This window comes from Anser brachyrhynchus (assembly GCF_964034855.1).
Source record: "Anser brachyrhynchus genome assembly, chromosome: 1".
Classification (NCBI taxonomy): domain Eukaryota; kingdom Metazoa; phylum Chordata; class Aves; order Anseriformes; family Anatidae; genus Anser; species Anser brachyrhynchus.
This window is the reverse complement of record NC_137694.1, coordinates 114,583,016-114,610,155: the sequence shown is the minus strand read 5'-3', so window position 1 is coordinate 114,610,155 and position 27,140 is coordinate 114,583,016. Positions and strand designations below refer to the sequence as shown.

Genomic DNA, 27,140 nt, shown 5'->3' with positions numbered 1-27,140 from the left:
CTGCATGAATTTTTGTCTCTACTTTTATGGCTGGAAATTGTGACTAAAATACTTGTTCGCATATGAAATAGCGAATGGTCATGTGTCTGCTGTTCCACATTATAAACAAAGTTAATGAGAGGAGTTGATGATGACAGTCTTAACTCCATGCTTCATGCCCCTTTTTCCATTTTGTCATTGTGTGGGTGTTACCTTAATACACTGCACGTAGCTCTGTATAATTTGGAAAACCAGTCTGCGTACTTGCATTGCTCTGCTCTCTGTGATTTCTTTACTGTAAATACATTTGCGGATGTTCTTGTACAGTTTATTCTCTAATACCAAAGACTTGTTTTTTACTTGTGGAGTACTTCTCTGCTAAACATACTAACACAGTGTGTATACTTCCTTGTAATATCTTTCTGATAATCTTAAGAATGAGTAGAACAATGAGTGCACAGCTCCACAAAAGCAGAAGAAACTGTCCGTTAACCTTTTCAGCTGTATGATAATTCTCCCATATGCTCCCTGCCTTTCTCGTACATTATACTTGTGTTTCTGATCTGGATTTGCCTGGCATGGGAGAAGCTCGTACAGCTCTGTCAAGGGCTGTGTTACTGCCTGACTGCATGAGGTGTGCAGCCATTTCACTCTTCTGCATTGGACATGAAGGTTGTCTGTCTCCCAGTGCCCAGCCTAATGTAAGGATTTTGAGGAGAAAAAGAAACAAATGTGATTGATCTGCCAGTTGTTTTCACTTGATAATAAATCCTGCCAGACTTGCAAAAAGAAATCATGTCCATTTTTCCTTTCAGTCTTCATGTGGGGGGAGATTTTTTTTTTGTGTGTGTTCAGAGGGGAGAGGTTGGGTTTTTTCATTTTGAGTAGTAAAATGAGACTAGGTTACTGTACAGATATGTTAAGTCAAGTGACCTAACTCACTGCCCTCACCCTTGGCTTTTTGGGTGAGGCTGTTGACATTGTGACTTCTCTTGCTCATCAAGTAAGCTTCCAAGCAAGCCAACCAAAAAAAAATAAAAAAACACAACACGAAAAGCCTCTACAGCAAAACAACCTACCTCTTGAATCCCAAGGGCAGGAACTGAAGGTTTTCTAACAATAGAGAATGTTACTGTTTCCTGACTGCTCTGTTAGTTTGCGGAGCACCCTAAAAGGTAGTTGAGAAAAACACAGTCAAGGGCATATGCTCGCTACTTATTTCAATGGGTCTCATTTCGAGACTTTTTGGTTTTACCTGAATGAATTTTCAAGTCAACTTTAGATTAGTGTTAAGTTCCAGAAAGGATCACTTAATACATTTTCACGTTCTCTCATTCGCATCTGTCACACGCAGATATCTAGATGTCCTGCTGCTGCATTGGCAAAACAGTGTAGGCTAGTAGGGTCAGTCTGCTCTGTGTGCACTAACACACACCTGAATTTTAACTTCCTAAACCTAGACATGCGTGGGTAGGTCTGGAAGTTGTTTGTAGTTTACTGTCTGCCCCCCCCCCCCCCCCCCCTTTCCCAACCACTAGGATAATGAAACCAGTAACCGAGATTATTCATTCTAGATACCTTCAAGGTGTTTATCCCTGCCCTAAATAAGGGCGAAGGCAAGATAATTAACGTGAAGACAGGAATAGAAACTGTATGTTTGATAGCAGAAGATCAGCAAGTATATATAGTGGGAGTGCAGGGACTCCAAAAGGAGCACCCGCCAAGGGTAATTGTAGAAGTATGCCAGTGATGAGAGAGAAGAATGGACTACATTCTGATTTATAGCTCGTACAGTGGCTGTTTTTATTCGCTTACAGAATAGCCAACATGCTTCGTTTCATCTTAATTTTCCTTCTTGGTTTGTTAGCTTTGATGTAGATAGATATTGGCAACATAATCACTTTTCTGTGACTTGCCTTTTTTCTGCTTCTGTGGTCTCATTTCCTCCTCTGTGCCTTACCTATCTTATTGCAAGTAGAGATTAAATAATAGTCAGTAATGACACTTGATCATTTTGTGTTCACACTGTTCCATATGCCCATTTGAATCCTTATTTCTCCTTTCCCTCCTCCCAGAAAAGCAACTTTTAAGAAGGGTCTGTTAAACTTCTTTGCCTGGGACGTGCTACTAATGGAGCATCTGTCAGGAGCTATTGAGGTTAGGGAGTATTTAGTGAGCAACTCCTCTGCAATTTTTAGAGGCAGAGCTCAAATTTTAAAAATGAAGCTCCAGAATCTGTGTCTTTCAATGCAATGGTGAACTGTGAGGAAGCAAGTCCAGCTGTGTTGTCACTTTGCCTGAATCTTACCCATTTAGTTTTTCATTGCTGAGTACAGCAGCATCCTATTGCACCGATGAAGTTTGTTACCCATACCCTTGGTCTCTTTTCTGTGTCGTGGTCAGTAGGGAGTCTCAAAGAGAAGACAGAAGCAGCAAACTCCCTGAAGATGAGAGAGGAGCAAAAAAAAAAAAAAAAAAAAAAAAAAAATCCTACTCTGATACTATCAGACCGATGAATCCACAGTGCTGATTGTCATGCAGTGTTCTTGTTCCAGGTAGTTCATTGTGACTAGCAAACATTACAGGGCTTGATCACCACAGAGGAAACATTGCAACACTGTCAGAATTTTGTAATGGTGCTTTTGTAACTTTGGCTTCTACAGTAGATCTCAGGGGTCTCAACTTAGTGCTGTTGTGTTATTTAGTTAAATGAAATGGGTACTGAGAGTGAGAATATACATATTTTTTTCTTTGAATGAAGGAACCCTTTTGTTTTGTTTTTAAGCATTCAAGGTAATTTATTTAATCCAATAATTGAAACATTGTAGACTGCACTGTTCTAACAAAGCATAGCATTAAGGGTATTAGGTTTTACTTCAAAGTGTTCTTTTTCAGGTTACTGGTTCTGTTTATTCTGTATTGTGAACGGGGCTTCCGTATGTAGTCATTATCATTTTTTTAACCTGAGTTGTATCTTTGAGTGACTGGTGACACAACCTTACCAAAAAGTAATAATAACAATGCGTAAATGGGGCAGACTACAACTGGTTTCTTTTCTTTGCATTTGAAACTGATAAAGTAAAATTCTACTGCATATCAGTGGAAGAGCCAATGTTTATTTTGAATTCAGAGAACAGTGTGAAAAACTTGTTTTCTGAGGTGTTAAATGTTCTTAAAACTGGTCGGTGTCTTCAGAGCCAGCACAGTAATACCAGCAGGCTATGGTCCTGTTTTAAATGATGAAGTTAGATCTGAAAAATGGCTGTAGGAAGAGTTGTAAAGTCATTTTCCATGCACCTTATCCTCGGTAAGATGTAAGTGCCCTTGAGAATAGTAGCAATCAAGCGTTTTTATTCTTTGTGGGATTTGGACCCAAATGTAAGTTGAGTTACAAAGGGATTTAAGTTCCTAGAATCTACCTGCTCTACTTTAAGCTGAGTCCAAAATACAGCTTTAGAAGACCTTTACAACCACTGGACAGCAAGGAAGCTTTGCCATGCTCAGCTATATAAAGGTCTGCAGTGAATTTGCCAGAGGCTTCGTTCTGTTGAGCAGCTTGAGAACAGCCTCCTCGTGTGTCGGCCCTGTGAGGCTTCATAGAAGCAACATCCTTTCCACCTGTCACCCACAAGTCACCCAGGTAGCCTCAGAGTGCGCCAGATGACTCTGACTCAGCAGCAGGTTATAGGGGGGACCTTTACTTTCTTATCAGTAGCTGTAGCATTCACATAGGATGTGGGAAGCCAGTTTTCAGTTTCCATGTATGCCCAAATGATTCATGGCCATGTTTTCCAGATGAGCATCCAGACCACTGGTCCACAGACTTGTGCTTGGCGCTTCCACTTCCGAAGCCTTTAAGACACTTGATGACCTAATTCCAGGGCAAGAGCAGTATTCAAGACATGCTCTGCATGATTTTCTGTGTTAGCTCAGGTGGTTTGCCACTCAGCGGGATGGCCTTTTATGAGTATCTGCCTTCCTGGGTGCAGGCGGTGATCCTGAGAACTCAAACCAGTTCTTGCCGTATATGTGCCAAGTGAAACCTCAGAAGTGTTTGGTTGATACTGCAGTTTCCTGCCCTATGCTCACCAGAAGATGGGATGCAGCATTGGTTGTTTCTCCCACCCTTTCTGTCCTTCAGGCTCTTGCTATGTACGCTGGGTGCTCCTGGAGTGACGGAGCCTTGTTATCTCTTACTTCCTTCTAGGGTTTGAGTTTAATCTCACCGACAGCATCTAGGCCAGTTGTTACATTGTCCTTCCAACCAGCTCTTTTACTGGAGCTGAGCTTATTTTAAAGTAGGGGCTTCTAAGCAGAGGTACTAGGAAGTAGATCTTGAGTGGTCTTTCACACTAAGGTAATTTATATGCCAAGGTAACTTTGCAGCAGCAGAGAGTTTGACTACTAAATGAGGATTTTGGCCTGTGGCACAGTAAGCATCCTTAACTTCTAGCTAGCAAGTAGAGCCTATGGAAATCAAGAAGGCTATTTATGTGAATAGTTACGCAGGATTAAATATTTATGAAATAAGGGTTTAAATTAATGACTGTTTATTGTTTGTGAGAGTTTCATAAAAATTGATGATTCTGTGATAGCCTCGTTTTATAGTCAAATGAACTAAATGCACTTAGAAATTTGACTTCATTATGAATTTTGATCTAAAGCTGTGTGGGAAGTTTCCAAGTAGACTGGAAAATCATTAAGCTTCAGCTTAAATATAATGAATTACTTTAAAATGGTAATGATTTCTTTTTGGGAATTGTTCTTGATACTTCTTGGGAAATGTTCCGAAACCAGGATACAAATCCATGAACCAGTACACGTTCAAAAATGTAGGTTTCATAGCTCATCACTGCTATTGGTAGTTCAGGTTCTCTCTTAAAACCCTGCCAGTCGATTTCTGATGAAGCTGTGTTTATTTAAATAAATAAAGAAGTTTGCTTATGGGGCTCATACTGGGTTCTTAATAAAGTGGGAATGGAAATTAAATCCATCTAGTTGCATTGGAGAAAGCTTCAAAATGAATTCTCGCTGTAATGGGGAAAAAGTATTTTCATAGATCAATGCCTCCTAATCTCTAAATTTCAGCCTGTGTATTTTTTCCAAAAAATTACTGAAAGCTATTGACCTGAGGGATTTGTTTTCCGTTCCAAAGTCTTGAAATTTTCCTCCTGGCTAATTACAGCCTATTACTCTAGACTTTGGTCCTTTAGCAGTAACATTTTCCATCTTAAGATGGGTTGTCCCATTCCAGTGAAGAGCATGTTGTCTGAGTGCTGAATGGAATTACTACCAGTGGAAACTATGCTGCAAGAGGCTTGATAAAGCAGCTGCTGTGCAAACCTCAGCTGCTTTTTCCATCCTCCCGAGCGCTGGTAATTAGCATAGGGAAGCTGACTAATGTGCTGACGTCACCTCTTTCCAGTAGAAGCTTACATTTTGTTCCTGACTGCCTCAAAGCATGCAGGACTTTGTTCAGGAATTCGCTGTCACATACAGGATGCTCTGAAACCTTTCCTTTTTTCTTTTTTTTTTTTTTCTCTGAGGGGCCGGACTTGTTTCCCTTATAAACGCTGCCTGCAGAGCCAGCGGCTTCCTTAAAAGTAATTGGTTTCTGCTGGACGGCAAGTATCGCTTTAGCGAAGCACAAAATGCATTTTAGAAATTTTAACTACAGTTTTAGTTCTCTGATTGCCTGTGTGGCAGATAGTGATGTCTTCAATCAAGCAGAAACAAGGGTATGCTTTATCTTTTGCTTTATTTATATGGACTGCTGGAATGTTAAAAGTCTAGAGGTGCTGTACAAAACTGTTCAGCTTACCTCGATAGCTTGTTGACTTACAAGAAAAAGTCAGTTAAATGTGAGGGTCTTGGGTCTTGCGAGTCTGCAACGGTACGCTCTGATACGAATGAATCTCAGTGTGGAAATTATTAGATCTTAAGCTATGTGTTTCTGGAAAAAGATCAGAAGTTTACCTTAGACGTTTCTTGTCTGTGTAATGTATTCTTCACTTTCATATGTGTTTTCAGCAATGTTGAGATTATAATTTTGGTTGTAAGATTCTTGTAACTTATAGCATATACTTTTTCTGGTGTTTTTTTTGGTTGGCACTATAGTTGTTAATAACAGTGTTAGAACTATAAGTTCTCTCGTATTTGTATTTCCCTGATTAGAATTAGTATCGTGTAAGTAACCCAGTCCTGATACAGTCAGTTGTTGATTGCTAAGATACCTGAAGTACAAAAACAATATTTTGTTCATTATCATACTGTTACCATGATATTTATGACCTATATAATTTGCGCACGCTAAAAAACTACAGATATTGCACAACTCCTGCAGGCACTCTGAGTTTAAATGTTGAATGTGAACTTTGAAATGCAATTCAGCATGGGTTTCTTTTTTTCTTTCCATATGACACATGACTAAGACTTGAGAAATGCAGGCTTAGTTTTCATGGTTTCATCCAGCTTGCTTTCCAGTACAGTAAGTTAACAAATACAGGCTTTCTGTGCAGAGGGTCCTGTTCTTGTCTCAGATTTCACTTTGAAGCTTAGATGTGGCTCAGCAAGAAGTAGGACAGCATTGGTTTTAAAATATCTTCTCAAATATCTTTGAAATATACTGGTTGCGTATATAGCTGACGAGTTTGTGAAACAGCTCTTCAGAAAGGAAAACAAAGTTTTGAAGTAATTACTGCTGCCTTATATAATCTCTGTTGCTTTCCCTACTAGTTCAAAATTAGCATTAAAAAAAAGGCATGCAGTTCTATATATCTCTATATTTTGACTTCATATTCAGCTTCCAGTAAGCTTTTATGAAGATAAGGTATCCGAAATACCAGCATGCTTGATCTGTCTCCATCTCTGAAATAAGGCTTGCAACTGATTACTGTGTCCTAATGTGAGCGTGAAACACTTTGCAAGAGCATGCTGACTTCACAGCTTCCCGCTTTTTTCTCCTCCTTTGCTCTGGTGTCCTCAAGTAAGAGTGGAAGTATGCTTTATTTAAAAATAAAAAATAATTTAAAAATTCTATATGGTTTGCATAGATGCCCTAGGAGCACAAACATTAAATGTATCATGGAGATTACCAGCTGTTGGTAAATGTGCTTTAGTCTTTTCACACAGTCAGTACCGCAAAGTAACTCAGCTGCAGATCTATGAAGCGATGAGGCTTTGGTCCAGTTCCTACACTTACCGCACAGTCAAAGCAGAAAGTGTGTCAAAGGCCCTTCAGGAGCTCTATGGTTAGTGCTTAGGACTTTCTAGAAGAGCGAGTGGGAGCCTTCTTAGAATTCAGTTCCAGAAACAGAAGAGGCTATTAAAGCAGTGCTCAGTAATATATTTTCTTACCATGCATTTTCCTAAGTGAAAGTAGCAGCTATTAAAAAAGGCGATGTTCGTGAACTTTATTATGCATGCTGAGTCACTGAAGAAAATTGCTTTTAGCTTGCAAATAAACTTTTTTCGTTTTTCTCTATTAAAACTGTTGTGTTGGTTTCCTTGAAAATTACTCAGACAAAGGCATGCTTGGCAGACTTTTTTTAAGGCCTTTGGATATTAGTTTTGTAAAACAAGCATTTCTTTTCAATATCTTAACAACACCATTAACTAATATTTCTACTATGTTATCTAATCAGATGCTTCTTATTGATAATTAACTGTTTTGTTAATTAAGATGTAAAAAGCTTCTATAGAGGAAAAAAGAACAAACAAGTAATAGGTTAGAAAAGTTTCAAAATAAATAAGAAGAAAAAGATACTTGAGCTATAATGAATACACCAGTACTCAAGAGTGTTGATCTCCCCCTCCTGACAACTGCAATTTATTTCTGTATTTCTTTAGAGAAAATATACAGTGCTGTGTGTTGACTTTCTTTGGTCCTTTCTTTTCAGGCCAAATTTGAATCGCTGTTCAGAACATACGACAGAGATATCACCTTTCAGTATTTTAAGAGCTTCAAAAGAGTACGAATAAATTTCAGTAACCCTTTATCTGCGGCAGATGCTAGAGTCCAGTTGCACAAGACAGAGTTCCTTGGAAAGGAAATAAAACTGTATTTTGCTCAGGTAGGTCTCCGTGATTATCCTTGCAAGGTACTAAAGCGTAACTTACTAGTGGTAAGCTTCCACAGGTCTCCTGTCATGCTAATGAACGCTTAATTTTTCATTTTGGTTAGAGAATCACAGGTTGTTCCAAAGCTACAAGTATGTGGAGGCTCTTGACTATTTTGCACTTATGTCTCCTTTTGTATTGCTTAGATTCCCTTGGGGAAAGAGTAGATGACAGTGATCAGCATAGTCAAAGACAGAATTTACGGGGTGGGGAAAGCCAAGCGTGTTGGCCAGCAGTACACACACAGAAGAAAAGAATGCTCAAACAGTATGTGCGGGAATCCAAAGTGTAGCAGTATGTGCTCAGGACTCTAGCACATGTTTGTACTTGAAGGTTGCCGTCAGTGGAGCTCTCTAGCTAGCTAGCTTCTCCTGCTAAAGATGTGAAACTGTCTCAGGTTCTGGTAATCTGGGTGCTTTTTGGTAGCTGCTGCTTATTTTCCTCCATAAACTTAATGGGAAAATTAATCTATGTGTGTCTGTTTCAGATGTCAATAGGGACAGTCCTGAAGGAGCCAGTTTATTTATATACCTTCTAGAATTCTCACCACTCTCACTTGTGGTAATAAGTTTCAACACCATTTGTCATTAGGCCTTAAAGCCCATATCCAGCTTCCTCCTACTTCAGTGTTTTAAGGACAGATACTTTCTGGTGAAGTTTCTGTAAAACTCCATAATGAGAAGACGTAGATGTACACACCTCATTGCATGTTTCATCAGAGTTAATGGATGTGGTGGCTCATCTGTATTTTGTATACGGGGTCTTTCATATAGCTCTCTTCAATAATACTGTTACATGCTGCCACCTTGAGTGCCTGTTACAGCATAACATCTGGCCAACGTTAAAATTCCTCATTAATGATGAATTCATCAATAATAGTGAAATAACTTTATTTTTTTATGCTTTTTTCAGACTTTGCACATTGGGAGCTCGCATTTGGCACCACCGAATCCAGACAAACAGTTTTTGATTTCACCTCCTGCTTCTCCACCTGTTGGTTGGAAGCAAGTAGAAGATGCTACTCCAGTGATTAACTATGACCTTTTATATGCTATCTCCAAGTTAGGACCAGGTAAACAGCCTTAGAAACACTCAAGTTTTGCTCAAGTAAAACACCTTTTCAGCTGAACTTCTATAATTTTTCAAATGAATTACTGTTCACCAATTAAATGTATAGTATCAGAAGAAGTAAGCTGTGGTTTCTTATACACGCAGTAACTCCACAGGATCATTTGAAGGGCCCACGCCTCAACAATATGATGTTTTGTGATTTATAGAGAGCGTGAATATTGCTTCAATAACATGTTAGCTTTTTCGCCAGAATTTTCAAGAAGTAGTTTCCTAAAAATAGAGGAAGTTGAGTAGCCTTCTGCAGAGACAGGAAAGTCCTGTTTCAGATGAGGACATTAAAACAGTTAACAGTTATGTAGCTCTGAACTAGAATTACCTTCCTGCATTCTGAGATAGTTTTCCACCTACACATACTACTATCTCAGTGTCAAGCTGGTTTGAGGCACTAATTTTCTTTTGGAATTAAGAGGAAGAAGTTTCTGCCACTCCCAACTCCTTGGTATTTTCATCTTCTGCAGTTTACTCAGTTTTTGGCAGCTTTGAGGTTGCTTCAGCCTGGGAAGGAAGAATGTGCCTTTCCATCCCTCTCTGTTTAAATTAGAGGAGATAACAAGAATGCACGCTTACTGTTTTATTACCATTCATTTCTAGTGCTGCCTTGTCAGCTGCTTGTCATTTCATCTGTGTAGGCTGTTGATGCATCTGTTTATTAAAAATACACAGCACCACAGATAGGAGAAACAGTTCTACCTTGTATCTGTGTTTTAAACCAAATATTACGTTGATACAAAGTTCCATTAAACTGAACTAACTTGTATTTTAAGCATGCTTCAGGGATTGATATGACCACATTCCTTGATGTCATTTTATATCTCAGTTAAAACAACTTAATGAGAGTTAATGCAAATTTAATTTTCCACAATTTACAGTTTGCAACTCTGATTTAACCTGTTTGCAACTGTCCTATTAGGTTTAGGAGAGAGAACAAATGAATATATTTAGTAGCAGCATCAAAGAGGACATAAACTATAGTCTGATTTATTTTACCGTAATATCTTTATATATCTGTTTGCCTACCAGCTAGGGAACTTTTATTACATCAATAGGAAGGGGGTGGAAAGGAGGATAGAGGAGAACTTCTACCTCCTCATGCATCAATTATGCAGTAGTGTGTTATGGTTGTCTATGTAGCAGCTTATGGCCAACTGTATGCTGGTGAAACCCCCAGTTCCTAACGAAAATTATGTGTCTCAGACCACTAGTGAATTACTCTTACCTGTGAAAATTCATACCTTGCAGTCTGTGGAGGGATAAATATCTATGCTTATGCTAGGATAAAAAATGGGGTAGATTATTGCAAGTTTTTAATAAATAATAAATTTTAAATAGTGTTTGAATGATAATGGCCAGAAAAATTTATAGGAAAAATACTAAGTTAAAGTGAAGGTATAAAATGGTGCCAAAATCATGTTTATCCAGAACCGTGTAAACTAAACAGATAAGCCTGATTAGGTCTTTGAAACAATTCATCGAGAATACTCCTGACGTACTAAATATTTTTATCAAAGATTTTATTTTCCTGAAATCAGTTTTTGAAACAAAAGTCCCATAAGATTATGCTCGTTGGAATAAAAGTCGTTTTGGATGAAGCACTTGGAATAAATAGTGTTACAGCTTGCTGATCCTGTGAAAGCTCAGAGCTTGCTCGGTGGATGCTGCTTTCTTAGCTACAAGCTTTCCTCTTAAATTGTATCCATACCAAAAAGAAATTTGTATGTCTTAAATATTTAAAAGTTTAGTAAGTAAAAGCTGGTGGTTTTTCCCCTGCAAGTTCTGTTATTAAGATGCCCTACGGTAAGCTTACTGGCAGATCTGCAACCCCTTTCTCCATGAGATTTTTCACATACATAGTGAATGTTAAGCCCTATAAAACTCTACCTGTTGACTCTAAGGTTTATTGGAACTTGGGCTTAATGACTCAGTACCAAGGACCCAGGTGCAAGCAAGGGTTACTTCAGCACAATGGTTTGCATGTTTTAGAAGAACTGTAGGCAAGAGCCTTTTCCTCTATGGAACTGCTGCTCTTGCCAGTTCCTGCTCCTAAAGTGCTCTAGGAAACAGAGCAGAGACCACTTTAGAGCCTCGGCATGCTAGGGCATGCAATTTGTCACAGGTGTTAGCTCTCAGACAGCTGATCACTGAAGTGGTCTTAGAGGAGACTGTTTTCTCCATTGAGAGGTAAAGAATATAAAGAAACACGGAAAAAAAAAAACATAAGGAGAGCTCATCAGGGAAGTGGTGGAAAGAAATAGTTTGGTTTTCCCCTGATCTAACATAAGATTAAAATTATTTAACATCTGGTTAGATTTAAAAACAGTTATTAACCTTGTGGTTAAAAGCGGAGTTCAAATCAGTGGTCAACCAAATTGGTGTCATAGTACATCTGTACCCAGACTGTATTCTATCTCCGTCTTTCCCCTTGTGATGCTTGTGATGCGTGATGCTTGCTGTCTAGCTCTTGCTCCACAGAATGCCAGAACAGTTTTAAAGCACCTCTGTGTGAGGTGGGTAAAAGCGCATCCAGCTTTCTTAACAGCGAAAGCTTTAGAGGGAAAGGAAGATCCTGTGGTTTTGTCATCACTGAGGAAAAATAAGTCTGCATGGTACAGTGAATGGATAGTCTTTGTATGCTGTAAAACGACCAAAAAAAACAAACAAACACCACACACCAGGAAGTCTTACGACAGCTCACATAGAACACTTTCTTAAATGCCTAGGGTAACTTACTTACATTCTCATGTAATAAAGTAGCTGAGCGCTGTTGCTTTGGAAATAGTACTTAAATACTTCTGGATGATGAATGATGGTTAGCACAGATGTCTGTGACATCTGATGCTTTGTGACATCAGGCTTTTAGTCATCGATGTATTATACAAATAGCATTAAAGAGAACAAGTCTTTTCCTTTTAGTAATTTCTTTCATACTTTTCTACAAAATAGATCATTTTTAACCAGTTTTGCTAATATTTTAATTTTCAGGAGAAAAATATGAGCTACATGCTGCAACTGACACTACCCCTAGCGTTGTTGTCCACGTATGCGAGAGTGACCAGGAAAACGATGTGGAAGAAGAAACAAAGAAACCCAAACCAAAAATTATTCAGACAAGAAGGCCGGATTATACCCCTGCCCATTTAAGTTGAACTGCCTTAGTATTTCAAGGGTTACAAGTAGGTGTGTTCAAGGGAAACATTTACTATGGAAACGGCAGGTCACAGGTTTGGTGGCAACAGCAGCAGTTGTAGTAGGAGAAATTCCAATGTAAGTTTGCTCAGAAAAAAATACAGGAATTTTCATCCTTATTTTTGATGCTGCAGGTCAATAGATGTCACGGGTGTATTCCCCGATCACTGGGAATGAAGATAGGCAGAAGACGACATTTTGAAACCTAACAAGACAAACTGTGGGTTTATTTTTTGGGGGTACTGTAGGCTTTTACATTATAAAGCAACAGGGAGAAGCTTTCTTTGTTCTGTCTCTCATAAATCCTCAAACTAATAGGCTAGTCATTGTGTGGCATACATAGCGATAACAGAGGTGGTTTTAAAGGTAAGACATTGGGAATTGTAAACCTTTTTTCTTATAATAGATTTTGTGCATGTGTATTCTTGGTCTTCTGAAAGTAACTTTGCATTATTTTCTATAGTTTCTCACATGTTTTTGGAAATCTGGGAAATTGTTTAAAGTATTTATTATCTCAGCATCCCGGAGTTACTACTAGATATGTATATACATATATATTTATATTTGTTTTTATTGGCACTCAGTTTTCAGCAGGCATACAATTTATTTGGCACCCTACCTTGGTGCTATGCAACTTGTGCTATTAAAATTTTACTCTTTTAAATGCCTATGTAGGGTTTTGTCTGGCAAAGTTATAGAAAAAATGTGCAATAGGAAAGTTGTTTAAATAAGTTGATTTTAAATTATTTAAGCTTAAATAATTTATATCTTCAATAACATTTGTTCAGTAATCTCGACTTTCTCATTTGGAAAAAAAAATAAGTATTCTTAAATGTATAAATAAAGTTAATGTTGCATATTCACAGCAATGTATTTTTCCAGTGAAAAAAATGGTAATGAATGGAGAGTAATGAGAACGCTACTCAATATGTGAATCTACGCTGCTGTGAACAAAGGTCTAACAGTGATTGGAAAATTGCACACACTGTGTAGAACAGCGAAGCGAGATGGAGTGCCTTTTCCTCATTCATTCCTGATGTGAACTGTTCTACAAGCTGCACACTTGTATCTTTTTCTACTGGCTTTCTATGTCAATAAGAATATACTTTCTTAGCTTTGCTTCCAAAATAAGCTGGTATTTAGAAATGCTTAATGCCAAGTAATGATGCATACTTAAGTAATGGGTATACGTGGGAGAAGCTTTTTTTATATGTTAGTGTTTAAAGACAGTAGCTTATCACATACAAGTTTGGTGGAAGAAAGATGGCAGAAGTGTATTTTCTTATTTGTTTTTTAAAATGGAGATCTTCACTTTGAAATGGATTTCAGTATTTTTTTTAAGAGATAATAACTGATATCTATGGTAAAATATCACAATTTTTAGGGGATGTTTGAAGCTTTCCAACATGTTTCTAAAAATCAAAAGTTTGGTTCTGTCAGTTCAGTTTTGCCACAGTTGGTCTGAGGATGAGTTTTGTAGCTGGAGTTAATGTTTTAAAAAAAAATCCATTCAGTGCCATTTGAAGCAAACATTAATTTAAATACCCAGGTTCACACCTCATTTTTAAAATAAAATATTAGTGAAGCAAGTTGTGTAATGAAGCCATTCCCAGCTGTGGTGCAGTGTAAACGTGGATTATTGAAGTCATGTCATTATACTAAGTAAAACAAAGATCGATATCCTGTGACCAAAGATAAGAGGAATATATTAAACTTTAGTTATGACCTTGTTCTGATTGTTTCAGTTCACAGGGCATACCGAACACTGACAATTGGTGTCTATCTTGGACCTAACTCAAGTGGTACACTCTCCAATTTAAGGTGCTTAAGGTTATTTTGCTTTTTTAAGGTATAACAATCAGCTGGATACATGTTCTGCTTATTAACACCCCAAAATAAATAAAATGGAGAGGAAACCTTGTAAGCTTGATACAACTGTCTTTAAGCCTTCCCAAGACTTTTTCCATGTTTCTAAAATTACTGCTGGGCTTAGGGTGTTTTACTTCTTACAGTTTGAAATCGTTGAAATCATTTTTGTCCTCTTTCCATTTTTATATGATTACCAGTCAAAGTATTAGTTTTGCATTAGAGACTTAGTTGTTGCTCTGCTTTGTAGCGATACAAAGAAAGCAGTGCTGATTTTCAAGTAAAAGTAAAGAAAGCTAAACAAAAATACGATTTTCCCAGTTTAGTACACTGCCATCTGCCTCATAAAGGTGGGCACTGGAAACCATGGATGGAAGACTTGGGATGGCTACCCTTCTGATGGTAATTGTAAACAAAGATGGTGAGACAGTAACTTGCCTGTTTTTTCTGGTTCTGTATCTTGGCTTGTGCCACCTTCTGTTATCGTTACTACAGTATATTGCTTGCTCTGTTTTTTTAAACATTCAAATGAATGCTTAGTTGGTATTTTATACAATTGTATAGTATGGGGCATATTTAAATTAAAATATTTTGTCTTCTTGTAAATGTTGTGGTGTTTCTCCATGAAACTATTTGAAGATTTTGCACCAAAACATGAACTTAAAGCTTCCAAACATTGTTGATTTGAATAAGGTTAGAATATTAGAATATTGTTCCATCCTTACCAACAAAATGGATTTATTCACAGTGAAACACTTCCCAGCCTTTTGCTTAAGTGACTTGTGTGATCTTGATGCAAGTCTGAGAATCTACTAGTAAATTAAGTGGTCCAAAATATTGCGCTTAAAAACTGATTCTTCTATGCCTAAAGTTGATGTGCTTCCTAATAACGATACCAACGTTTTACTATTCTATAATAATCCCTCTGCGTTCATATTATCTTTACCAGTTTTCTTCTACAGCACGAATAATTCTATATTTAAAGCTTTTGGAATATGAAAATGTCAATATTTCTTGGGCTTTTACCTGGTAATCCTATGTCTCTGAGTTGCAAAACATATACAAAAATGCACTGAAGGTTTCACTCAGTATGAAACAGAAATTCACTCATGGTGCAGAAAGGAGTTATTGATATTAATGCTGGTCATTCTTCTCAGTACTTATGACTGGGAAGTATTGATGTTTTTAAGTAATTGTCCTATACAAGGAAATGGTTTGAAGTAGCAGTTCTGTTGCTTATAAATAGCAGGCCCATCCAGGGGAATTCCTACATAGGCTAACAGGCATAACTTGATCCTTAAGTGATCTAACAAAAGATACAAGGTATTGTGCAATTTCAAGCAACAGCAATTGAACCATCCTATTTTACACAGATAATCTCTAATTTCATTTCTTTTGGGGATGTACAACTCACTGTTTTATTATTTGCATTCTGCATAAGGATAGCGTCCATGATCGTATAAATGTGGAAGTAATCATTAGTTGTCATTTATCAAGACTTGTCAGTTTAGTGATGCGCATTGCTATCATCAGGTTCTGTATTTGTGCATGCATTACTGCATTAATGACCTTACCAAGGTGAATTCAACAACTTGTAAGACTGAAGTTTGTTTCTTATCAGGGTGTTGTTTTTCAGAGCAGCAGTAAGTGTAGTAACTTTGATATTTGAAATACTGGACAAGTGTATTAGTTGTTCATGTGTAGTCCAGACTTGTCAAGGGTGGGGAAGGAATGAACTCCAGCAACTCTCTCATACCATTTTAACAGTTACAGCATGGGTTTTCCCCTAGGCATAATCACCTGCCTAGTCAAGTTTTGTTTTGTCACACTAGAAAGAACGTCTTGGGGGAAGACCAGTTCTTTAACTTGAAACTGTGATTTGTATCTATAAAGCTGGCTTGCTAGCTGTGGTATGTCCAGAGCCCTCTCCCACTTCCAAACATGCTGTGGTAGCAAGGGGTAGGCCCTTACTCTAGGCATGGGCCAAGTTCAGAAATTCACTCAGTAGGCTTAGCTGTTGCACTTCCTCTATCATCTTTGCTTTTATCCTGGATTATGTCCAACACGCTTGAGAGGCATTTTACAGAAAATTATGCCCACTTAACGCTTTTATTAATTCATGTTTGGATGTCTAAAAACAAGACTACAGAGCAACCAATAATAATGAAGACAAGATATTCCCCAAGACACTGTACTCTACCATGATAAATCAAGACCAGAAAAGTGACTCAGCTGATAAGTAGTCAATGGGATGGACCTGGCAGGACTGGATTTATCTTCTTTGACAAAATTTCTGTTGATAAGTAATAACTATTCCACTTGAAACTTTTGTCATTTACCTGGTCTGTGCTTATGTGCACAAATTGCAGCATCTCAGTCACCTTGCTTGCTTTTTTTTTTTTTTTTTGAGTAGCTGGCAGTTGGTTTTTAGTGTGGTACACTCTGAGGTATGAAAAAATGAAATGACAGGAGTTTAAGTATGAAAGATTAAATAGGTGGAGAAATGCTCAAAGTGGTACTTGATCACTTCTGGCAGTTGTGTTGTCACCCATTCTCTTTGGGACTTTCTCCGTCTGAAAAAACAGCCCAAGAAGCTGCAGTTCTTCCTAATGTTGTTTTTCTGCTCTCACCTGTCTTCCTCAAGATGCCATTCCCTCTGTTACCAAAACATTGAGGGTCTCTGGGTGTTTAAAAGGGTTTCCTGGGTCTTCCTGAAACACTTTTTATCTGAGGATAGAGCTCAGTGTCTGTGGCTTCAGAACTTCGCTATAGGCTTTACAAGGGTTTTTACAAAGGTCTTTGCAAGCAGCATAGCATGGGGGGAGCAACAATAGGAATTTTTTTGTTTATTCTTCAGTCTAACGCTGCTTTGGCTATCAGCTTTTGACTCTGTCAATAATAACTTTCATAGTTTCAGTGATTATGAAGATGTAGCTTGCAGGTGGTAGGTGGTTGTCCTCAGAGAGTGAATTTGGTTTTGTTGGTTTTTGGTGGTGGTGGTTTGTTTTGTTTTTGTAGCTTTGTTCCATTTTGAAATCTTTCTTCCACTACACATCTTTTTTGCCCTTCTACCTACATATTGGAGTTGACTTGATACTATCTACCAAGCAGGGCCGTTACCTCCTTGGATTTTATGTATGACTTTGTTTGCACCTGCCTTCATATTCAGTGTGTATGTGTCCTGCCACAGGTATGCACCAGGCACTTATTTTATTTGCAGTTTCATTACTTACACATCCCACTTGCATGAACTTTTCCAACATTCACCTAATGCTCAAGGTGTCTTGTTTTTTGTTAATCCTAACGAAATTACATCTGCTTTTCTGTTTGATCTGTGTTGCATGTCTACCACTGTCATTTATACATGTTTAACCTTTATTTCTTTTACTGGTGTAGGTTGTTGTGCTCTGTTCTGGTGCTGTGCATCTGTAACTCTGGCCAAGCCATAATCAATTCCCAGGGTCACATACCTTCAGTACTTATGTAGGCCTGGAAACAAGGCAGATTCCCATGGGTGCAATGCTGGCCACTTGGTACTGTTGTCCAAATCTCTGAAAATTTTGAGGTGTTTTTCCCTGCTCTACCACTTCCCAAGTCCAGTGAAGAGAAGCTTGTTCAAGGATAAACAAATGTACAAAGAGCCCTAGAGTATAGACAAGAGTTTGACTCATAGCTCTTCTTTTTCCTTCTCTCTCTCTCCACCTTTAATTTTCTTTTTAACTTGTTACAGTTTTTAGTCAAAATATACTCTTTACATAATGCTCTACTTTGAGTCTTTGCATTTGATATTGAGGGTTTCTGTGGGTAACCAGTCACAACTTAGATGTTTCCATATTCATTTTCTTGAGTGCCCCTAGACCCTCACTGCTTTAGTTAAAGGTTTTACCAAAAGGGCCCTGCTGAGGTCTACTGCAGATCTCTGGAGAAAGAAACAGAAAACTTGTCTGTCTTTTCTTTTTGTGCTACCTAGAGTTATGTCTCTCCCCTAAAGTGCCAAAGATGAGAACTCACTGAATATTTGGAGCTACTTCAGTATCAAGCCTTTAGGAATACTGGAGAGGAAAAGTTATCCTTAAGTGTCATTCAGGTAGACATCACTATTATTTCACTTGAATTTCCTTTATGGGAGTGTGTTGTACCTTTTGAGGTGCTGAGGGATGCCTCTAGATCCACATCTGTTCTGGAGCTCCTCTTCGATTTCTCTGCCTCTGTGCATTGAAGTGGTTGAAAGTTTATCCTGTGGCCTCTGCCAAAATCCTTTTGTTACTCTCCTCTTTCCATGACATTATAAACCTGCGTCCCCTGATTCTTAAGATAGTTTTAACTTATTATTTGGTAGTTCTTCTAAGGCTGTAAAATGCATCTTTCAAATCCTAAAAAGCTTTAAATAGATTTGGTGAAATCACCTTCGTGATGTTTCCTTACAGTGTCTGTCTCTTAACAGGAAAATTAAGTAAAATAGTAAACTGTAACATTCAGACACTAAATTAGAAGATGATCTTCTTGTAGCAAGTGGCCATTTCTGGTTACATTGTTACAGGTGTTTTCAAAGGAACTTATTTTTTATGTTTCACAGACATTCATGCTTTATTTTCTGATCCACAAATGAAATTAAATATGGCTCTTGTGAGCTACTAATTCATATCAGGTTGTTTCAAGAGATCCAGAGAAATTTTATAAACTAGAGACCTTGAATTAGGTTATTGCTTGGAGGTCAGCTTTTTTTTGACAAAGCTATCAGAATTATTTTTAAACAACTTTTTGTTGTTGTTGTTTGAAAAATCATTAAAACTCACTACTTAGGATACCTGAGTTTGATTTAAATGGTGCTTTCACTAGGGATCTCTTGGAAAATAACGAATTAATCTTGTATGTTCTCTAAAAAGAGATTCTGAATCCGTTTTTGTTTAATTTCCAAGATGCAGTTGTTTGGGTTGCTTTTTTTCTCCCTTTTTTCTCTATTCCTTTCTTTTTCATTAACTGCTTTGCATGCTGTGTGATTTGAGTAAGAACTTGGATCTGAACTTTCATGTAGTTCTCAACAGAATTTTGCATATACATTTGGGGGAGGGTGGGGCAGGGGGAAACTTGTATGATCAGAGCCTTAAAGCATAATTAAGTTGGTGTTTAATTTAGATGAATTGAAAGAGGTACGTGGAGGTGCCCAATAGGTGGAGCTAAATATCAAGCAATGCCATTGCGTACTACTGGATAAAATTAAACGAAAAACTCAACCTCCAGCTAAGGCTCCCATCATGGTAGCAGATGTGGAAAAGAAATAACTTCGCTACCGGGCTGTGAAAGTACATTGTTCCTTACCTCTGATCCCTTTGGGATGTTGCTTGAAACATTTCTGTATCGTATACAAAATTTTGTAGTGAAATACTTTTTAAAGATAAAAGTGGTAAATTGCAGTGTGGCACACCTGGTTCCCTGCTTGACTTCATTGGTACCATTCATGAGAAAAAGTTCACATAGGCAAAGTGTTTAAATCCTGATCCTAAGAAATCCTAATCCTAAGCAATCAGGTGAGAGCGGGTTACCTGCTGGAAGTTAGCTAGCCATTAGTTCAGCTTGTTAGGAGGCCACAGGGGTGCAGCACAGGTTTTGAAGGCTTTCATATCTGTTGTGCACTTTGTGCTTCATAATCTCTAAAATGCCCATCGCCGAGGATGCCATATGTCATGGCAAGGTTGCTTCCAGTACTTGGGTAACTTTGTGCATCTCTGTATGGGTATCTCTGTATGCAAGTAAGCATGCAGACCGTAAAATGGGATTAATCCAGGTGACGAAGCATTTTGTATGTTTGCTGTTCGTGCTGCGGTGTAGCAGTTCCTATGGAGAGAAGCTTCTCCCTACAGGGAAAGAGAGCAGAAGTAATTACTGCAATGCACATAACAAGAAAAACAAGTTGTAAAAGGCTGGCGTGCGTTGCAGGCTTGCAGAGATGGTTAATGCTTCTAATTTTGAAGACTTCTTTATATTAAAACTTTTCAAACTAGTGTTAATCCAAATCCCGTATTTAAGTGAACCATCTCAAAGGAACTGTAACCAGCAGTGAAGCTATGTGTTAAAGGTGGGGTGTGATTTTATACTAAAGGATAGAAACAGCCTGGGATGTAGTTCTGTAGGGGTTGCTTTATCATTCTCCCTGCTAGCTGCCCTGGCTGACCTTTGTGCCGTGTAAATGAGAGTAAAAATTGTTAGTGTTACCTGCTGTTAGACATGTTTAAATTATTATAATGAAAAACTCCAAAGGGATTTTTGTCAAATTTTCTTAAAACTGCTTGCTTTGAAGGGGCACAAAGAGCACATATATTTGTGTCCAGTCAGTTTTCACTGTAAAAGGTGAAGTTCAAATACTAGTTTATATATATATCAAGTGATGCTAATTCACAGGGTGTATTTGATTTAGACAAGCTCATCCAAAAGCATTTCTTAATGTGAGTTATGGCCAGACTAATCCAAAAAGCAGCAGCTACACGAAGTGCTTTTAACAGCCATGTGGATTTTGTCTTTTTCCAGTATTGGAGTTGAATGGTGTTGGATTGTTAAAAGTAAACTAACGATCAATGTATTGATTTTTATGAAAGCTGCAAAAATACATGACTTGGCATAAGAAGACAGTTGCATACCCTAGCCCTTTATACCTCGTTTTCCCCTCCTGAGATTTTGCCCATACTGTAATGGGGAGTTTGATCACGCCAGCATGGCATGGCTTGAAGCAGCAAGACATGACTGAAATGGTTCAGGTGCTGAAGTACCTCCGGGTAGAAAGCCAGGGTATTCACCACCGGTTTAGCTGGTGCCCCCTGCTCAGTGAGGGCAAACAGATCAACAGTCAGCTGGCATTTCACCAGTGAAAATCTGTGGAGACAGCTCGTTTATTCCTCTAGAAAGTGACGGATCTTTCAGTGGTTTTAGTGTCGTCTTGATATCCTCAGATATCCTATGTCCTGCTCATATGTTCCAAAAAATGATGTTTCTGTTCTTTTCAGGGTTGCAGAAACGGCCAGCCGCTGAACTAAATGCCGCATGGAAGTTTTTGTTCAGCCATGTAATTACTTCTCAAACTTACCTTTTAAATGATTTGTGTGTACTTCGTACCTCATTCAAAGGAGGGAGAGCATGCAATGAGAATATGCACGCTAGCATATCTGTTGTGAGAGGGAATTACAGCATCTTCCTTGTTCTGATGCTGAAGGTCAAACCTATTGCATGTCATAACACGCACTATTCTGGCTGAAGGCAAATGGCCTTGTTTGTGTTGAAGGACACTTGGAAGGAGTTCTATTTTCGTAAAGGGAAAAAAGTGCTGCAGGGAAAAGTCTTGCCTGTGATTGCTTTTCCATTCTGCGTAAGGTGGCTCTTTCTGAAACAAGGTAGCTGCCCACGCTGTCTTAAGAAGCATATCTAAGTGCATCTTAGATAGATTGGAGTTAGGCTTGTATTTCCTCAGCTGTACAAAGAAGTTCATTTAGAGAGATGAAAACGGTTTTCAAGAAGAGCTTTTGCGTGCTGCAGTGCATTCCTCCAGATGTTATTTTTCCATGAGATTTCCTACTTTGAGATTTTAGGGAAGAGGAGGTGGTGGTCAGACTGAGACAGAGGGAAGAGAGAGGGAGCATAATGTGGTAGAAAAGGTGGGAAAAGCTGGAGGGAGGACCTAAAGAAATACTAGGAGCAGGTGAGCTGATTTGCAATTAGGAAACGGGGGGGGGGGGGCAAATGAGAACATAGAGCAGCTGTCAGTAGTGTCTGTTGTTGTTTTCCTGCAGTATTTGAGATGTTTGTATGATCTGTGACCTGACCCAAGGCACTGTGTGGGGAAAGGAGAGAGCAGGGCTGGTGTAGTGTTCCTCTGCCTAGTCTGGTTCCTAGATGAGAAGATGGTTTCACCAGATCTCACCTAAGACTCTGCCACCATCACTTCCCCTGTCTGGGTTAGTCAGCAGAGCGGCCAAGTGTCAAGTGTCTCAGGTTGTGCTGGCATTTGTCACTCTCTCACTTCTGCCTGTGTCCCAAGCAGGATGGCCAGCAGCAACCGCAGCTGTTTTTCTTGGTCACGAGAGGCTCACCTCAGCCCGGAGCATGAGGCAGCCGGAGGCCTGCCCTGGCTAGTGCCAAGCCTGCATGAAGTCACGGGGGAAAGGAGAGGCAAAAGAGGTTCCTGAGGCTGAACTGGGAGTCTGGGTATGGGAAAGAACCGAGACAAAGAACCAGAGTTTGACCTGGACGTCAGAGCAAGCTCGGCTCAGATTTCATCTCCCTCTACTCCTCAGTGCCCCCACGTACACCTCCTCGCTGTGGAGGCAGCAGTCCTCCAGGTTCTTTGTACCCACCTGCAGTACATCTGTTCCCACAGAGACTGCCATGCTGATTCCAGCAGCTGGCCCTTCCTGGCACAAAAGCACGTCATCTCCCAAAACATGCTCCACAGCACCAGGTTCCTCGTGCAACACCAAGTGCCTCCCAGCTCCCTACCGTCATCCTCGTTTTTGAGGTTCGCAGCAAGTAAGCCTCTACTTCCTCATGCTCCAGTGGCACATGTGCAATTCACTGACCTCGCTTCACCACTTGAATGTGAACCAAGGGGACAGGTCGAATGACCTTACCAGTCATGGTGCTGATCAGGGTCTGGTTTTCAAGGTTCAGCCAAGCACAGCCACGGTATTCTTTTAAGAAGTACAAGCAAATGTAATTTCTTTGCTTATTTTTAAAGTTTTAAGGACTCAGGCATTTTCTGGGAATTTTTGTTTTATGGAGACAATTCACTCTGATAGCATGTACATATATATGCATGTTCTACAGTGTATATCTGAGCTTATCCAAAGGACTGGATCAGAGGTGTTGCCACATCTGAGGAAGTGTGCTCAGATGCGGCGCGCTCACAATAAGCAGGGGAATGCTAACCGAACTGTGCTGGAGGACTACAAGAAGGAGTGAGAGCTTTTACCGCCTTAGATCCCTTGAGGAAAAGTGAGATGAAAAATCTTCAGGCTAATGAAAATAATGTGGTTTATGCTGCTTGAAATCTTCAAGAAAGGAGAAGGGACTGTTGTATCAGACAGTAAAGTCTTGGATTCATTTGGGTGAGTCATGGCAAGGTACTTGGTTTGAAGTCTCAGCTGTACAAAGCAATACCCCAAGCAATTTGACATGTAACCGTGAGTTTTCTAGGTACCTTCAGCTCTGTATACTCCTTCTAGGGTAACATTACAGAATGGAAACTTTGACACAACCTTAATTATAGGCTAGTGCTGCTGTAATATAGCTCCTGTAGGTAGGTCAAAAAGCTTCCTGAGTGTAGTGCGATGTCCTGGTACGCGCTTCCTGAGGAGCAGCTCTGATGGCTAGCTGCTGAGTAAGGAGAGTGTTAAGCAGTCAAAATTTTTACATGAGATTAAGAAGAAGGTGCATCGCATTAGGCTGTTAATCCCTCTGCCAAATTGTGTTGTGTGGGAGAGACATTTAGCGAGAACTTTCCATGCTTTGTCAGTCTGTGGAATCATTCAGGAAATGAATAGTACTGTTTGGGGGAGGGCTTGTTGGTTGGTAGTAAATACCCAGTCCTTCTCCATGGAGCACGACAATGAATTAACTCACCCACATGTCCTAGAACTTCCTTCTGTTCTCAAGGGTTTCCGAAATAGTACTGCTCAGTGCTTGATCCTTGCCTCCCTTATGTGACCGATGTCTTGCTGGAGCCGTTTTGGGGCTCATTTTATGCACAGCCCGGTTTCTGTGTCAGAATGTCAATAAGGAAGCAAGGTGTTGCTGTGTTGTTTTAGGGGTTTGTTGCTCATCGGGTATTAGGGTTGTTGAGAGCCGTGGAAGATGCGTGGGCTGTGTGGAGGAGGGAAGAAGAACCGCTCAGATTAACAGCTGTGATTAATTGTTGTTCACAGTGACGCATATGCTCTGCAAACACCAGGCTCACGAAGGTCTCTGCCTCAAGCAGCTCTGAGCTGCAGTGTGAGCAGAGAGGACATCCAAGCATGTGAGAGAGGACACTGAGGAGGCCAGAAAAAATAAGTCACCAGGCGCAAGTAAGGTGTGGAGGACAGGGCAGGTACAGCCTCTTCATGAATCCCTGTCTGGTACCTATCGTGAATGGATCTTCTGGTTAGGCCTCTCCTAATTAGGTCTTTAAAAGACTTTTCAGATTCAGACTCTGGTTTAAAAGCTGGGCCCTATTCTAACGTGTATTTGAATCTGTCTAAATCCCACTGTTGTGCCACTTGTGCAGGCTGGACTGCAAGAGGTGGTGGAAACTGTAAGAAGTACGGTCTGGCAGAGGATGCCAGAGCTGTTCTGTTCAGCTGCAGTGGATGCCTTCCCCTGCTCAGCCGAGGCATGCAGAATAGCTTGCACATCTAAATAGCTGCTGGCTGCTGGCAGAAAAAGAAATGCACTGAAGAGGCACATTTGCTCTGTTACCCACTCATGACAGCCCGAAGGTAGCCAGAGGTGCTGTCGCCTGTTACCTAGGGTGAGAGGGAAGCGGGAAGGCTGCCACTTTGCAGGTGTTAGTCAGCCCGCACAGCACTGCTGTCCCCAGCCCTTGTAAAAGCAAGCGCTTCCGCAGCTGACACTGCAAAATCGCCGAGCCTGGATCTGGAAATGGCAGGCTTCTGCCGATGACACCACAGCTTGGCTGGCTATAAGGCTGCTTGGTATCTGCAGATGCTAGCTATTTTGCTTCCAGACTTCTCAATTTCCCCGTGCTCCACTTGATTACGCGTTGCCAGATGGCGCAGCAAATCCTGCACCAGCTCCACAAACAAACCCCATGAAGAGGGCTGCAGACAGGAACCATGTGGAGAATTTATACTGCGGATGTCTTGGGGTCTGGCCAGGTATGGGGAGCTTCCAAGAGAAGATGATAAATAATGGCTGGATGCAGGAGAGATGCCTACAGTGACTCTAACGAGGGCAAAGGAATAAAGGACATTTTATTTATCACAGAAAATCAACGTGGCACAGAAAATGCACATGGCAAATGTCCTACGTTCCTTGAACACTTCTGTCATTTTGTGGTTTTGTTGGTGGTTTTTTTTGGTTCTTTGGTTGTGGAGCTTTGTGAGGTTTTTTTTGAGTACCAAAATATCCAGTTGTAAAGTGGATATCCACAGGAAAGCAAGTTTCCTCTGCTCTGTGACTTGCGGAACAGCTGGTTTTAAACATCTATTACAGGTAAAAATGATATTTGGCAGTGGCGAAGCTTTTAAAGTTCTTTTTAAGTAACTTGGTAGACAATACAGGATGATGTTTTGATACATGTACGAGGTCTGTTCACAGAGGTCCAGATTCTTCTTAAGCTCTGTGTCCCAGACCATCCATCGCAGCAGTAATATTTTTGGGGTATTACCAGAGCATCCTAAACGCATTAGAAATGCGACCGCATTAAACACCGGAGCTCATCTGCTGTTGAATCGCGTCAGCACTGGCTGTCGTGGCGACACAATTAGCCGGCTCCATCTTAGGTCAGCCTTTGCATTTGGGTGAGGTCCAAACCTGCAGGCATGTGAGCATCCAGCCTCCTGTGATCTTTTCCTTTATCAGCAAATCAGATGCCCGTGTTGCGCCTCTTAAAACGGGCATCAAAGCTCTACGTGGTGAGGCAGATGGATCCTCAAGCACAAACAGCTGCTCTCAGATTTTTTTTTCCATTATCTCCCAAGCAAGAACATAACTTTCCCGCTGGGGAGGTGGGAGGAAGGGGGAGGGTCTCTGCACTTTCCCAGGCCCCTGGCGTGTTCGGACTCCCCAGCTAGCACTATTAACCCAGCAGGCATCAAGCATTTACAACTAGAAGCCGCACTCACAGCTGCTGACAAAAGATTTTCAGGTGGTAGAGGCTGAACTCGGCTGCTTGAAAGCCTTTTAACTAACTTGCAGATCCAGAACTGCAAAGTGTTATTCCCTGCCATTCCCGCTAGTGCAAATCCAATTGCATGAGTATTAAAAAAGGAAAAAAAAAAAAAAAAAAAAAGTACGTGGACAATTTCATCTGAAGATTCTCCAATGGGGTAAAATCCATTTCCTTTGCTCTTCAGCACCTCAAAGGGCCAGGACTGGTTCCACACAATTTACACACACACACCCTCTGGTCTTCAGCTGCAGTGTCCTTGCTGCCAGGTGAAGGAGCGTACTGCAAGCATCTTAATGGCAATTACCCCTTTTCTTTGATTCTCTTTTTCCTTTTGATAATTATTTGTTGGTACAGAATATGGAGTGGAAGAGATGTATCTGCGGTTGCAACCACAGAAAATGGTGATGGATGCATGCTTGAAGCCCTTGTGCTCCAAATCAACATATTTCTACTGATTTAACGTCAGTTAATAGGACATTATCAAACAAACTAAAACACCAGGGGATTTTTTCTTTGACGGCAGAACAGTAAGCTTTTGTGCTCGGTTTGCTCTGGGCGGAGTGGGGGGGAGCGTGGGAGGGAAAGCACTCTTTCCCCTTTTCAGCTGAAAAAAAAAAAACCAACAATTATTTGCCCTCACCTTGCTCCAAACCCAGGTTGCTTTGTTGGCCAATTGCTGTTTGGGCAGGTAGGTAAACTCAAACCCACCCTGCGGAAGAAACGTAGGAAAGTTTTGGTTTAACACATCTGACCGGCACTCAAAACTGGAGGGCTGGTCCGGCAAACCCAGACACTTTCCAGAGCACGTGGTGGTGCTCTGCAAGGAGCGGGGCTGGGGGGCAGCCCGTGAGCTCCTCCAGGGGCTGGCTGCTGGGGTTGTGCGAGGTGCTGGCAGAGGGAGGCACACCTTGTGGCATCTGGCAAAGGCACCCAGCTCTGCTTTTGGAAAAAAAAAATATAAAAAAAAAAAAACACAAAAAAAAAAAAC

General features: G+C 40.1%; 2 protein-coding genes and 1 long non-coding RNA gene across 5 annotated transcripts in view; 2 read left to right on the top strand and 1 right to left on the bottom strand.

Moving 5' to 3' along the window:
- Positions 1-14,883, top strand: part of RCAN1 (regulator of calcineurin 1) — a 42,317-nt gene extending 27,434 nt beyond the window's left edge. Inside the window, exons 1-4 of one of the 2 annotated variants that reach the window (XM_080562482.1) lie at positions 5,440-5,717; positions 7,878-8,051; positions 9,010-9,169; positions 12,208-14,883. In XM_080562482.1, coding sequence (XP_080418608.1) covers positions 5,631-5,717; positions 7,878-8,051; positions 9,010-9,169; positions 12,208-12,371 — 585 coding nt within the window. In that variant the 5' untranslated portion in view covers positions 5,440-5,630 and the 3' untranslated portion in view covers positions 12,372-14,883. Of the gene's footprint in view, positions 1-5,439; positions 5,718-7,877; positions 8,052-9,009; positions 9,170-12,207 lie in introns of those variants that run through there. The other variant, XM_080562481.1, reaches the window with a different exon arrangement.
- The window catches only part of LOC308180607, a 27,227-nt gene continuing 12,291 nt past the window's right edge, over positions 12,205-27,140 (bottom strand). The window contains exon 2 of the long non-coding RNA XR_013941070.1: positions 12,205-20,132. This is a non-coding gene — a long non-coding RNA (uncharacterized lncRNA). The remainder of the gene's footprint in view (positions 20,133-27,140) is intronic.
- Positions 20,149-27,140, top strand: part of KCNE1 (potassium voltage-gated channel subfamily E regulatory subunit 1) — a 26,048-nt gene continuing 19,056 nt past the window's right edge. The window contains exon 1 of one of the 2 annotated variants that reach the window (XM_080562528.1): positions 20,149-26,679. The gene's annotated coding sequence lies outside the window, so the exon portion shown is untranslated. Of the gene's footprint in view, positions 26,680-26,823; positions 26,841-27,140 lie in introns of those variants that run through there. The other variant, XR_013941030.1, reaches the window with a different exon arrangement.